Source organism: Corvus kubaryi, unplaced genomic scaffold (genome assembly GCF_017639235.1).
Source record: "Corvus kubaryi isolate FWS band 111438036 unplaced genomic scaffold, C.kubaryi_AGA036_p1.0 37386, whole genome shotgun sequence".
NCBI classification, from domain to species: domain Eukaryota; kingdom Metazoa; phylum Chordata; class Aves; order Passeriformes; family Corvidae; genus Corvus; species Corvus kubaryi.
Genome location: NW_024581128.1, coordinates 825,179 through 839,031, shown reverse-complemented (window position 1 = coordinate 839,031; position 13,853 = coordinate 825,179). Strand labels below are relative to the sequence as shown.

General features: G+C 41.1%; 1 protein-coding gene across 1 annotated transcript; it reads left to right on the top strand.

Moving 5' to 3' along the window:
* The first annotated feature begins 1 nt into the window (after position 1).
* On the top strand, positions 2-13,133 carry TRMT6 (tRNA methyltransferase 6 non-catalytic subunit). The gene is made up of 11 exons (XM_042036599.1): positions 2-96; positions 1,545-1,672; positions 2,077-2,186; positions 4,352-4,443; positions 4,532-4,615; positions 5,766-5,890; positions 7,146-7,510; positions 7,741-7,826; positions 11,027-11,129; positions 11,210-11,296; positions 12,149-13,133. Exons 1-11 carry the CDS (start codon positions 2-4, stop codon positions 12,320-12,322), a joined length of 1,449 nt encoding a protein of 482 aa, XP_041892533.1. The 3' UTR covers positions 12,323-13,133.
* Positions 13,134-13,853: the final 720 nt, after the last annotated feature.

Sequence of the window (13,853 nt, the reverse complement as noted above, 5' to 3'; positions counted from 1 at the left end):
CATGGAGGGCGGCCCGAGCGCGCGCATCCGTGAGGGCGACTGCGCCGTGCTCAAGCGGGACGAGGTCTTCAAGGCGGTGTCGGTGCTGCGCCGCAGGTGAGGGCCGCGCTGGCGGCTCCCGGTGCCGCTCGGCGCCTCGGCCGAGGTTTGTGCCTTCCGGCCCCGCCACCCTCGGTGCGGCCCCGCCGGAGGGAAGGGGGTCCCGGTGCCGGTCCCTGTCCCGCCGGGGTGGCCCGCGGCTGTCCCGCCGTGCCGGGCAGGAACAGCGGCCTCGCGAGGCTCGTGTGACAGTCGACGGGAAATGTTTCAATGTTGCCTCGGTTTCTATGGCAAAACTCCCCTCAAACCCGGAAGATCTCCTGGCTGCGTGTCTCGTAAGAATGTGAAAGGGATTTGAGAGTTTTGCGCTGTCGGTGTCAAACCGCTGCCGAGTGAAGAGGAGCCTGAGCAGCGTGGTCGTCGTCGTGCTCAGCTCGCCGTGGCACGCGATTTCTGTGCAGTGTTAACAGGGATCGCTGATTGCCCTCAGCGTGCTCGGCGGTGTTAGTGTGCAGGAAGATGCTGGCACTCAGCTCTGGGTAGCTGCTGCTTTGGAGGGGCTGCCATGAAAGGGCTCCTCTTTCTTTCTCCCAGGCCAACTGGCATAGCAGGAAAGCGCCTGCAGCCCAGCAGGAAATGCTAAAATCACAGCCTGGGCTCTTCCTCTGGCAGCAGACAGTTTTGTAGACCAGTGTGTAGAAGTCGGTGTTGGGTAGTGTGGGCAGACATCTGATTCAGTAGGATGGAGATTGAAAGGTACTATGCTGGAATGAGACTTGTTTGAAAATGGTGTAGCTCTGAATTAGTGATGAGTATAATTTGCATAGTTAGGGCTCATATTGGCAATATTTGATTTGAATGTGAGTGTGGCATAGATCCTGCTACCTGTTTCATTTACCAGGATTGGTATTTCCATGGATAGCAAGGCAGACTTTGTTGGTCAGCCTGAAAGTTAAAGGCTTTGTGGATCCTGTTTTTTGTGAAGAAAGAAAAGATGCAAACCTGCCTTGGTGCAATCGAAATGAAAGGGATAGTATATATATTTTTTTTTTTTAATTAACACTTGTAGGATTACAGGACACACTCTGATGTCTGTTTTCTTCATAGTCTTTTGGAAAACGTTGTTTCAGAGGAGCTTTGCAAAGCACAGGTCCATGCTCATCTTTTTGCACTACTCTGAATGACCCAGATTAGATTTAATACACTTACTTGCTCTGTCAAAAATTATACTGCCAAGTGCCATAGCCTTGTTTTATCTGTCAGCTGAAAATTCATTTGAACTGAAAAAAAAAGTTCTTTCTATATGGTGTATTTAAGTTCTTTGTTCTTTTCCTGACCAGTTTAATGTGGGTTTTGTGGTTAATTTCACTATGCCTGTCCTGCTTTTCCTCAGGGATATAGATGAAAATGTCATATATAAAGCTATAGTTTAAACTCAATTATGATGGGTTTCAGGCATACTAAAAATAATGCTTTAAGTATCACTCACTTTTCTGTTATTTCAGAAAAATAACTTTTGAGAAGCAGTGGTTTTACCTGGATAATGCCATTGGCCATATTTATGGAACTACATTTGAAGTAACCAGTGGTGGAAACCTCCAGCCAAAGCAAGAGGCGGAAGAGACTACCACAGGTATCCCAGAGGATCGATAGTTGGAAAAACTATTTCAAATTAATTTGTTTCTTTGATGATACCAAAGAAATTGGGAAAGCTTTCTATTAATCATTTGATAATTTCATGTTACTTATATTCCCTCTGTCATGAAAGTGCATGGTTTTGTCTCGATCGGTGGTTTCACGAGTCCTGTAACAAATAAGCTTTTTGATGTGGGAGAAAATTTGAACCTTAGTCTGGGTGATTTTGTTTACATTAAGGTTTACTTCACATACTACATTTCATTGCTTAGGCTGTACTTTGCAAGGCCATGAAAAATGTGTGTTTAACCACGAGAAATCTGCTTTCTGTGACACTAAAATCATGTGTTTCTCCCACTTATTTAGAGGTAGATTTTACAAATCTATATCCTTTTCCTTTAGAAACAAAGGAAGCAGGGACAGATAATCGTAACATAGTTGACGATGGGAAGTCTCAAAAACTGACTCATGATGACATAAAGGCTTTGAAGGACAAGGGTATTAAAGGACAGGTAAAAATAAGGTTTTGGTGTCATTTCTGTGCTACCTTGATGGTTATATTTTAGTTTCTGAAAAAAGGATATTCTTTCTATCTGTGCATAGATTTCAGTGCTTTTTCTTTGTTCTTCTGGTCAAGTCATGTTTTTTGGTTTTACAGAAATGCTCAGGCTGTTTTCAGAGAAAACTTTATGTAAACTTTATGGCAACTTTGTCAGTGGAGAGTAAAGTATAAATTTTCATGGCGTCAGAAGTCATAACAGATAAAAAGTACAGCTCACATAATCACCATTTAGTTTTGCTTGTGTATAAGGTTCAAAATACTATTTCTGTATTACAGAGGCATTAAAATCATGCAATAATAAGACTGTCAAAGGTGCAGAAAAGGATTATGGATAAAAAAAGGAAGTCTTAACAAATAGCATTGTGTAACAAATGCACCACCAGTGTGCCTGTAGGCAGTACCTGCCAGACAGGGGTGATGCTGGTGCTTTTTCTGTACCTGGAAAGCTGAGAGTATTCCCAAGAGATCACTTCTGGTCTCTTAGAAAAGGCATTGGTATTTAACCCTGCACCTTGTCAAAAGTAAGGGATCTTAAATGCTACTGAAGCATTGCAGCAGTTCTGTTCTGCACATGCTGTCCGGCAAAGTTCTTGCTCGTCTTTACCCTTTGTAATAAAACCAGGAAATTGCTCATGCTTACATCAAGTTCATCTCCTGTTTGCATCTTGCTCTTTGGAGCTGCTCTTTGGAGCAGTTTTTCTGCTTTTGCCTGCTGGGTCCAAGGAGTTTGGAATGGTCCTTCTGTTTCCATGGTTGTGCTGCTGGTTGTGTTATCTCTTGGAGAAGAATGTGTTAATCAGGCTAATAACTTTGGTGGTTTTTGTTTTCACTATCCATGGCAGAAGATGACTTTCCTGTAAGTCCTCAACATGCCTGTGCCATGCATTTCCTGTGCTTTTATTAACTCTGCTTTCTGAACTGTAACTGAATATTATTTTAAGCTACATTAGCAGCAATAGATATTATTTCTCCCAAAATGTCTGTTAAAATCTGAATTCCTGTTTGTGAATGGCATGTCTTGGTGATGCAGAATACTTCCCAGTTTCCTCACTGTAAATTTCACTGGAACAAAGAAAACCCTACAAAACAACATAAACAACCCAGACACTGCATTTGATTTATTTCCTAGAATAAAGCAAAAAAGAAAGAGATGCTGTTTCACACCACTAATAACACATGTTAAGTATTTGAAGGAATAATGCCCTGAAAAGCAGCAATAGGAAATGAGGAGTATTTGCACCACTCTATTTTTTGAGCAGGTTTTTAAAGCCCAGTGGGAGCTGCAGTGTCCAAATTGAAAATATTCCTTTTGTCACTCCTCCCCTCCGTGTTTAATAGAGCCCCAAATTCTAGCTGTTAAACTACTTGGAACACAGAACCCAAAATAGCAGCATTTGTTCTTGTGTTGCTGGCATGGAAACAAACCCCGAGCAAGGAAAGTTCTGTTGGGTTGGTTTGGTTTTGTTGGAGGTCCTCATGATCCCTCCAGCTGGAATCTGAAAGCATGAGAAAGAGTTGGGTTGGCAAAGGGCAGAGATTAGAACAAGGAGAGCAAGAAACAAAAACTGGAATTCTGGGAAACCCTGGGAGCTAGAGAAGGAAAAAGTCAGGTGGAGTATTGTAGGAAATAATAAATGCTAAGGAGAGTTGGAGAGTGTGCAAGGAGTTGATACAGGAGTAAAGCACAATTTGTGAGACTGAAAAAATTATTGGAGTGAGGGAGATGTCTGGTGATTAACCAGACCAGTGAGGAGGAACTACATGAAACAGGGAAAAAAGATGCTCTCAGAGATGCTGAAATCAGAGAGGCTTCCCCCTCCCAAAGAGGGAGTTGGAGTAAACTAAATATTACTGAACATTCCAGGATAAGCATTTTCAGTTTCATCGTTTTTATGCAAAACTGTATGATTAAATTCCTACACACAGTCAGTGTAGTGCCTCACTTGTCCTGTTGGTTAACAGAAATTGACTTTGCCATTAGTGTCAGGAGAAGTTAATGGTGTACATGCCTCTACTGGAAGAAAATATTTTCAGTGTTTGTTTAAAAAAATACTATATATGAAATGCATGAGAAATAAATGCTGGCTGTAACAAAAACGAATTGTCTCTTCCAAGGAAATAGTTCAACAGTTAATAGAGAACAGCACAACATTCAGAGACAAAACAGAATTTGCTCAAGATAAATACATAAAGAAGAAGAAAAAAAAGTAAGTGAATTTTAAAATGTGAAAAATACTTGCTAATTCCCAAAATTGTTGAGATTGAAATAAGACCATTACTGTGGTTTTTTTACAGATATGAGGCAGTTATTACAATCGTGAAACCATCCACTCGCATCCTTTCAACCATGTATTATGCAAGGGAACCTGGAAAAATTAAGTGAGTTTTCATTTTGTTTCTTTTTTCAAATGATAACAGAAAGATAGTTTAATACTTTTTAAACACCTGCACTATACCAAAGTATACAATATTTACCTTTCTTCTCTTTTTCCTGTGAACACAGGGATTGCACGTTAATGAAAGATAATGTGATACAGAAAATGAATCGATATTGCAGCAAACAGGAAAACTCTTTTGCATGCAGCACCAGCTTTTACCATTTCTCTGTCACCACCACCTTGCTCATTACCTATGCAGGCAGAGGTTCTTTGCATTTTCAAAGGTATCTCTTTCCTGCTTTGCTCAGTGGCATAACATCTCTGTTTTCTGGCTCAGTAACAAAATAACCTGCCACTTACCAGAAGCAAGAATTGTTGACTTTAATGTGTCAGGGATTCAAAATCGTCAATCCCAAGTCTCCAGAGTTTAAAAACGTGTGGGTAGCATTGGGGTCAGAGTCAGAGGGGGCCATGACTACGAAGATGTGGCTCGGTTGGATTTTTGCTCGCCTAACTGAAGAGATACATTGTTACAGATGTTAAAGGTGGACCGATACAGATATAAGATGCTGAGATTTAAAATCTTCAAATAGATGTTATTTAAGGCTTCTCAACCCTTTTTCCTTCTCCTTCCCCATCTCTGTCACCTGGCTTTATTTTACTATTAAGATCAGTTGTAATTTGTGTAGCTATCACTGAGTCTCTTCAGTGCATGTGTTGGGTTTTGGTCCTGGGTTGCAGGTGGCGCAGGCTCCAGCAAAACAGGTGAAAATCACAAGGGATTCGTTACTGGATCAGGAAATGCATCCATACCATTTCTTCTTTACCAAGCTGACATGTCAGAGAGAAAAACAAACAAAAGTTTAGAATAATACTTTCTCTGACTGGCACAGCACAAGATGTCCACTTTGCTGTGTGCATCCTACTGCATATCCTACTTTTGCTTTTCCTGGCTAATTTCTTGTTGGCGCCAGTTCTAGTTCTTCATTACCAGGTGTTTAATTATTAAAGTTTCTGCATGGGCAAACTTCAGGTGAAGATTCCTGACGCTCTTCCCGAAAATCTCTGGTAATCCAACTTTTTTTGGCAGGCTCCCGAGCTAGTAGGCAGTATCTCTAAGCAAACTTTGATAATTCCCTCTCATCTTCCAGCCACTTGAGATACGACACCCTAGCTCAGATGCTGACTTTGGGAAACATCCACGCTGGCAACAAGATGATTGTCATGGAAACGTGTTCGGGCCTGGTGCTTGGGGCTGTGATGGAGAGAATGGGGGGTGAGTCACACCTTAGTCATGCACACACCAAAGGAAATACACAATACTGTGTGACACTGCTAAAAGGCAGGGCTTCAAAACGCTTCCTCAGCTTTGGAAATCTGGTTTTACCACCTCCAGGATTCAAAGGAAGACTTGTTTTCCCACTTGGGAAAGTTGCATTTTGCATCTGTTGGATTTCTTTTTCAGAATTTAAAAAAACCCATAAAAAACTAATTGAGAATTAAATTTGATATAGTTGTTTATATCATTAATTTGGATTAAATTGGTAGCCTTGTATGTAGATCTGTTTTAGTTCCTCTCTTAGCATAATGACATTGAGTTCAGAAAAAGCTCTAAGGAGCTTGTATGTAGATTTTTCCCAGACACCTGGAAGTCCAGGTAAGTGAATGGCAAAAAACAGGAATAGTGCCAGTGGAATTCAGACAGCACTGGAATGTTGCCATTCATCTTGTTCCCTGTGCCGGATTTAATGTGTGCTCTGCAAAATGTGTAGTTTGAAAGTATATGACATTTCCTTGAGCATATTCTAGGAGAAGTTTGACTCCTGGTTTGTTTTTCAAACTCAGTTAAGCAGTTTTATTATTCTAAGACACCAGGCAGAGGTGACAATTACATTCCAGAAGCCTGGAAAGGTAGGAAGTGTGATGTGATGTGCACACAGATGTGCTGTCTGTCGTCTGGGAAGCACACAGGCAGTGCTACTACAGATTGGTTTTGTTTCAGCAACTTTTGGCCATAGGGCTACTTTTTGAAGTAAATAAGATAAAATTTCAGTGTAACTATTGAAAAGTTATTTTTAGTGTGTTTAATGTCTCACAGCTCTTCCTTTAGAGCCTGGATGTTGAAGACATTCTTTGCCTAATAAAGCTTTTTAAATTAACCTTCAGGTTTTATCCAAGCAAATCCATAAATAAGTAATGGAAACTGTAGAAATTTTGTCTTCTAATTATTAATTAAATTAGCTTTTCTAGCATTTTGTCACTGCTTATATGTTCTGAGCTAATCCTAAATATGTGCTTAGTACACGAATTTTCCATGAGTTACCTTGTCCTTTTGAGTTTCAGTAACTGTTGTCCTTTCAATAAAGGTTTTCCAACTTGAGGCATATTTCCACAGCTTGTTAAATTTGATGGTTGGATTAATAGCAGGCAGTTTACTTCCCTGCTCTTAAATGGACCCTTCATTTAAGCACTTTAGAAAGGACTTTAATATTCTGCCTTTCCAATGTGTTTTGATTCTTTCCCTCCCACAGGCTATGGCTCCATCATTCAGATGTACCCAGGAGGAGGACCTGTTAGAGCTGCCACCAGTTGTTTTGGGTTTCCCAAACCTTTCTTTGATAATCTCCATGAATTTCCTCTCAGCAAAGTGCAGAGTCTCCTGTCTGGGACATTCACTACGGAGACTCTGCATGCAGACCCTGAGGAGAATGCACGGGGGGAAGAGGAAAGCAATGGATTGACTGAGGAGAAGCAGACTTCCCTCCAGGAAACAGAGGAGGAACCTGCTCCTGAAGCAGCTATGGAGATCAATCCAACAGAAGAGCAAGACGCCATGGACGTTAATGCTGAAGATGGAGAATTTAAAGAGAGCAAAGAAAAAGAAAATAAAGAAAATGTAAGAATATTTATTGTGGCTGTTCAGGTTCCACAGTGTCTGTGGACATAAAATTCTGCTGTCTGAGTCAGCCCTGCTGAAATGCAGCTTAGTCAGGTGTTAAAGTGGAACTCTGCAAGTTGTCTTTTGTTTTACATGAAGATGCAGAAAATGAAAATGCAGTCCAGGCAATAATGATTCGATAAATAATTACCAGTTAAAGTGCCAACTGTTTGTTTTGTTGTTCAAAGGTTCGGGAAAAGCAAATAAAACAGTGGGAGAGAAGGAAAAAGCTGCAGGAAGCTGCTGCTTTGCTGAGAGAGAAGAATGCTGATGGGTGAGTCTGGTTAGAGTTGTCATAGTTTGGGAATGGTATTCCCCAGTTTTGTGCTCCCACTGAAAGACCCCAGACCATGGGGGCCATGGGTGCCCCAGAGAACTGGGGGCACAAGAGGCAAAGATCAGGGGTTGAGATACGAACAATTCACTGGAAACAGCAGAGAGATAAGAAACAAAAAGGAACACCAATAGGGCACAAGACAGCAAGCAGAACAAGTGTGTCTTGGTCTTGGTTAGTCCTTACCTGGTTGAGATTTTTTTCTTTTATGTAAATGGCTTGAAATGATTTAAAAGTCAACTAAATATAAGCAAATATTAAAAATAAAAAAATCTATCCAAAGAAAAACAGAATCCAGGTAGAATCTAATACAAAATGACTGCCAAAAACATCAAAGGATTCTAATTGGCAAAGTAGAACCTGAGGTTTTAAGTTCATTAAAGTGGAACTAAATTTGTTGTTCTGGGGTTTTGTATTGGCTGGTTTGTTTTTAGAAATTATTTTCTTTTTTACACAGGAAAAAAACACATAACTTTATTTTACCTGCTTTAGCCAGGATCAGTTATTCCTGAGGAACAATTTAGCACAAAGATTTAAGGTCATAAATTTAAAACAAATACAATCAATGTATTCCTAGAAATTGAGCCCCACAACAGTGTAAGAGCATTTAGTGGGTGTGACTTTTTCACTGTGTTCTTAGCAAATGCTGAAGTGATTCAAGTTAACCAAGTAACATTAATTTAGTTAATTTATTAACATTCATATTTGGTTTTTCCTCCCAAGAATATTGGTTCGCTGAGAATAAAGCTGTTGTGCTCAGATAAGTTTTACTGCACATTTACTGGTTATTTTAAAATGCTTGTATATCATTTTGGGGGTTTATTACTATGAAATGTTTTAACTAATGCTCATTCAGATACCTCATCTAGCATATTTAAGTGTCAGAATTTATAAACATGCAGAACCAGGTCATTCTGTGTTCTGTGAAGCAGTAAAACGTTCAAGGAGGTTTGTAAAAGGCTCTGCACGTCTGTGGCAGTGCCTGTGGCTGGGACCACTGGGCTGCCTGAATAGTGGCAGTGTTTGGGTCTGGTTTCACTGCTGTTTCCTGCACCATCACTGTAATTAATGTCTCTGCATGATCTGGCAAAGGGAAATTAATATTTGTTGTTTCCTTTCGTGTAAAATAGTACATTCAGTTGTTGATTGAGTTCAAGGAAGCCTGTTTTATATTTGTCTCTTTATTTGTTTTCAATCACTTTTATCCTCCTTTTATCCTCTGTAATGCATGAAAGCTGTAACAATGACATTCCTGAAGGGATGAATGATTCCTTGCTTTAGGAAGGCTCCAGCATGATGGGGATAAAGAGAATTTCTGGTGCCTGAGAGCACTGTCCCAGATGGCTCAGCCCTGATCCCCTTTCTTCAGTCATCTGCCTTTTATAGCCACTGCTCCTTGAGATCAGGAACCACAGGGTAACATAAAAACCTTGGCAGGGAATAAAGAAATGCTTCAAATTATCGACTCTGTACCTGAGTAGATGCAGGCAGGGAAAGTAAGGGTTTGGTTTTGTTTTACAGGAGAGAAACAGGGAAAGGATAGGGAAAAAGCTGGTTAACATTGGAGGTGGGAGAAAGACTGGGACTTACTGGCAGAGTAAAGAAAAGCTGTTCATTAGGTGAAGGTGGGTACCAACTTCAGGAGAATTCTTGAGGTCCTGATTTTAACAGTATTTATTACTGAGTGTAGAGGATACCATTTCAGTAAAATTTCTATCTTTTGTGCTGTTGTGTGGTAAAACATTGTATTGGATCTGTTTGTTCAATTCCTTTTATGAGGGTTGAGGTCTGATATTAGGCCACTGAGGGGAAAAAGGAAGATACTCATTGGGTATTTGGTATTCTTTTAAGACGACTTTAAAGACAGGCTATTCCATTTTCCAGACACTGTGGAAGCAGAAATTGGTTCATAGACACTCCATGTGTTCAGAATTAGACCACCTCCCTCCCTTTGCCCTTCCCTGCCCTTCCTCTGCCTCTTCCTGCTCCCCCCTCAGCCACTGCATCAGTTTTGTGCCTGGCCAGGCTCCCTGCTGGCAGCAATCTGTGCCGCCATATGAAAGAGCAGCGTTTGATTTTTCCCAGTCTCTCAGCCCTCACTTCCCTTCCTGTAGCCTGGCAGAGCCCCTGGCAGTGCCAGTGCAGCATTCCAAGCCTTCCAAGGCACTGGATGAGTCTTTCCTTTATGGCCTGCTTGGTTCATTGTGGAGCACCATTCTTTTGAGGTTTGCACTTGAAGCAAATGGCCTGCAAGGCCATGGCTGGCAAACAGCCAAAGTGGGAGCAACTGAAAAAGAATTATCTCACCTCCTTATCTCCGTTGTATTTACAAAATTGAACATCAATTTTTACCTCCCTTTTGTCAGGAAGTTTAACTCTGCTCCAGTGCTGCACATTCCCCTGGAGAACAAATGTTAATTGATGGGGCATCTCAGTAGTCTCTGTACACTGGAGAAGGAGTTTAATTAGCCCGTTCTTTCTGCACAAGCACAGCTTATTAACTAATTACCAACCATTTCTTGCAATCTAGTTCAGCAGTGATTGTTTTGGATTAAAACTGGAGATAGCTGTAGAGAATCTCAACCATCTGTAGATCCAAGTCATCCTGTGATGTTAAAATGAGGATGGAGAATAGAATATGAAGCCTTTAGGTTGTCAAGGACGTTTCTTTTTAAAAGATTTCTAGTCATGCCTACTAAGGATTTGTTCTCTCTTGAAATATCCTTTTATAGAAAACTATTTAATGAAGACTACTCAGTCTAAAGAGTCACGGCTCAGGTTGCACTCTAAGCAACATTTGGCAGTCACAAAACTTAAATTGCATTTGGAAAATGGTCTTGGGGCAGAGCAAGCAACATAAAATTTCCTAGTTTGTAAGACATTGTGGAGCCCAACACAGCTGAAGTGAGTGCTCTTGAAATGCATTTAATGTTCTGCACTTTGGGGAGCAATGCTTCAGCCTCTTAATTACGCCCGTAGGAAGTCATGATTTGTTTTTATATTTGGGGAGTTGGCAGAGCAATGAAGACATGCTGATGAGACACTTCTGTAATTGATTGCTGTGCTAAGGAGGAGGAAATGTCACTTGATGAGTAAGTTTCGGAAGCAGAAAACTAATGCACATGAAACTTCTTTTGCAGCTTAATTGTAGCCAGCAAGTTTCATCCCACACCCTTGTTACTTTCTTTGTTGGAATTTGTTGCTCCCTCGAGGCCTTTTGTTGTCTACTGCCAGTACAAAGAGGTAAATGAAGATGTTACTTCAGCTGTTCAGTTCAAGTGCGATCCATTCTGCTTTGTAACCTCCTCTTTGGTTTTTCTAAGCCATTATTAGACTGTTACACCAAGCTGAGAGAAAGAGGTGGAGTCATCAACCTGAAGCTATCTGAAACTTGGCTACGGAACTACCAGGTAAGGATGGCAGTAAGGGGCTGCCAAAACCATGGGAATGCTGGGGAGCAAAACATTCCCTGAAAATATGGGGGTTTGGACTGGCTGAAACAGTGTATAAGCTCAGGCATTTGCTCTACCCGAGTAGTGGGCATTCTGAAGAGCTTTAATGCTTCATTGTAGCAATTTCAAATGGAAAGACTTTACTTTCTTACATTTCATTAAACATTTGCTGAAATATTTGTAGCAAAGTGACAGGGTGTTGGTAATTCCTAGATGTGCACACAAGGTGGGCCTGGCCAGGGGTCCTGGGTCCAGCTGCAGTGAGAACAGCACTGCAGTGTCCTGGACACAGGTAAAACCTCTGAGACTGCAAATGGCAGGGCAAGGAGGAAGCACAGCTGAAGGGAAAGTCCTTACAAAAGGTGTAAGGTGGCTGAAAGGGATGGCTCAGTGCTGTGTCTGACCCTAAGGGTGGCTGCAGAAAGGTGCTAGGGACAGAACTGGAAATCACAGAATTCCTCCAGGCTGGTTTGTGCAGCAGCTGTGGTTTCTTGCAGAGTCCCTCACTTCTGAGCACACAGTGGCACTTCTGTGTGCTCAAACCTTGGCTTTACAATCTTGCTGGCAATGCCATGAAGAAGTAACCAGTGAGGCAGCAGCCTGTAGTATTATGGGTTTCTACAGCTGGATTCTTCAAAGATAAATACACTTCCCAAATGCCTGTTTGTTGTTGTGGCTGGGGAAAAAATGTACAGCCTATCCTGTAAACTGAAATTACACACATGATGTGCACACACACAGAGTGGATTTCTACAGGCGCTGGTTCTGGGGTGTGTTTTGTTGTTGTTGTTGTTGTTTATTTTTTTAAAGGTTTTACCAGATCGCAGCCACCCAAAGCTGACCATGAGTGGAGGTGGAGGGTACCTCCTGTCTGGCATCACTGTTGTCTTGGATAAGGGCAAATCTGATTCCAGTAACTCAGAAGCACTGAAGATGGAGGAGCCATCATCTAAAAGATGCAAACTTCAAGACCTTCCTTGTTAACATTTGAAGAACTGACTTGTGGTTTAGATCTCAGGAGTTTTAGTGAAATAACAAGTCCTTTCTGTGCTGTTGACAGCACAGGGCTGTGCCTGTCGTGCATCTGTCAGAGAAAGCAGCAGAACTGCAGGGGAGGGAGGACTGGCCTGCTCCTTAGCAGTTCACATCATCTGAATGTCAAGGAAAACCCTTGGGAGCAAACATCCCACTGAACTCATAGGAACTTCAAGAAGGAGAGAAGATCAAGAGAAGACAAAGCCTCAGTGCAGGCATTCTGTTTGTTTGTTGCCAAATCTGAAGATGAGGTAGTTTTTTAAAAGATTGAGTCAGGATCAACACATCCAACTTAGCTTTCCATTATCCCAGAAAGGCATCAGAGGATTCTCCTCAGGATCTGCTCCCACTTGGGACACAGAACTCGGCTCTGTTCAGTAATTTAAGAAAAGAGAATGAACAGCAAAAATCATACACTTTTTTTTTTTCCAAAGGAACAATAAAAAGAGAAAACTAATAATAAACATGACCTCATGCTTACAGCATGACTCCGTGTTTTCCTGAAATATATACAGAAGAGAAAGTGCATGTTCTTAAATTAAAATACTAAATATTTAAACAGAATGTCACTATTAGTATTGTCTGTCATTTTCCTGAGAGCTGCTGTATGTTTTTAAGACATTACTATTTGGAAAACTGCTGTATGTATATATATTTATTCTACTGTTGAATCTTTCAGATGTCTGGCTTTTTTAATTAATTTTTTTTAACTTTGCATTTGCCATTTCAATTAAACTACAGGGTATTTTCCCTAAAGAGATTTATCTTCTTTTTCTTACTTTTCCCTCTTTTTGGAAATAAAAACGTCCAGCATAGGCTGTAGGAGGACAATACTCTGCTGGCTGCACCCCATTACACCCCCAGTGGGAGCTCAGAGGGCTGGAGGGCTTAGCTTCCATTCTGGAACTCCCTCATCCATGTCTGGACTGACTGGATGGAACCTGGAGCTTTGGGATCACGTGCTGAGACTTGATAAAGCTGTAGAATTCTGTATTTTGAGAAGAGTAATGCTCAAAACAGGGGCTGTATTTCATGTAAAGAAGCAGCTGAAGCTTTCTGTTGGGAGAACAGGTACACTGCATCTTCAGGTTTTATCTGCCTCTGCTTTCTGTAAACCTCCCAGTGTTGTTTTTCTACTTTTTGGGAAGTTTCTCTTCTCTCTCTCTTTTATTCTCCTCCTTATGTGAAAAACCCATAAAAGGAGAGGATGTAGATTTCACCATCTCTGCGTTCCAGACAGCTGCTTACCCTAGATACTGTGACAATAAAAACAATAACATGGGAAAAGCATTTGCATAATAGATCAGCTTGAGAAATAAACAATGTTGGAACACCGGGGGAGTTAATTTGTTTCAAAGCCAATCTGGCTGCATTTCACCAGCAGTGACACTCATGGTCTCAACACTGAATCCCAGTTTTCCAATGTGCCATAATCCTTGTAAAGTGCAGTGAAAACCAGTAAGGAAATGAGAAATTAATC

Coding starts and splice junctions, on each gene's coding strand:
- TRMT6 (XM_042036599.1), top strand. CDS start 2: ATGGAGGGCGGCCCGAGCGCGCGCATCCGTGAGGGCGACTGCGCCGTG. Junction 7,511..7,740: donor AAAAAGAAAATAAAGAAAAT/GTAAGAATATTT, acceptor TGTTGTTCAAAG/GTTCGGGAAAAGCAAATAAA. Junction 11,297..12,148: donor CTTGGCTACGGAACTACCAG/GTAAGGATGGCA, acceptor ATTTTTTTAAAG/GTTTTACCAGATCGCAGCCA.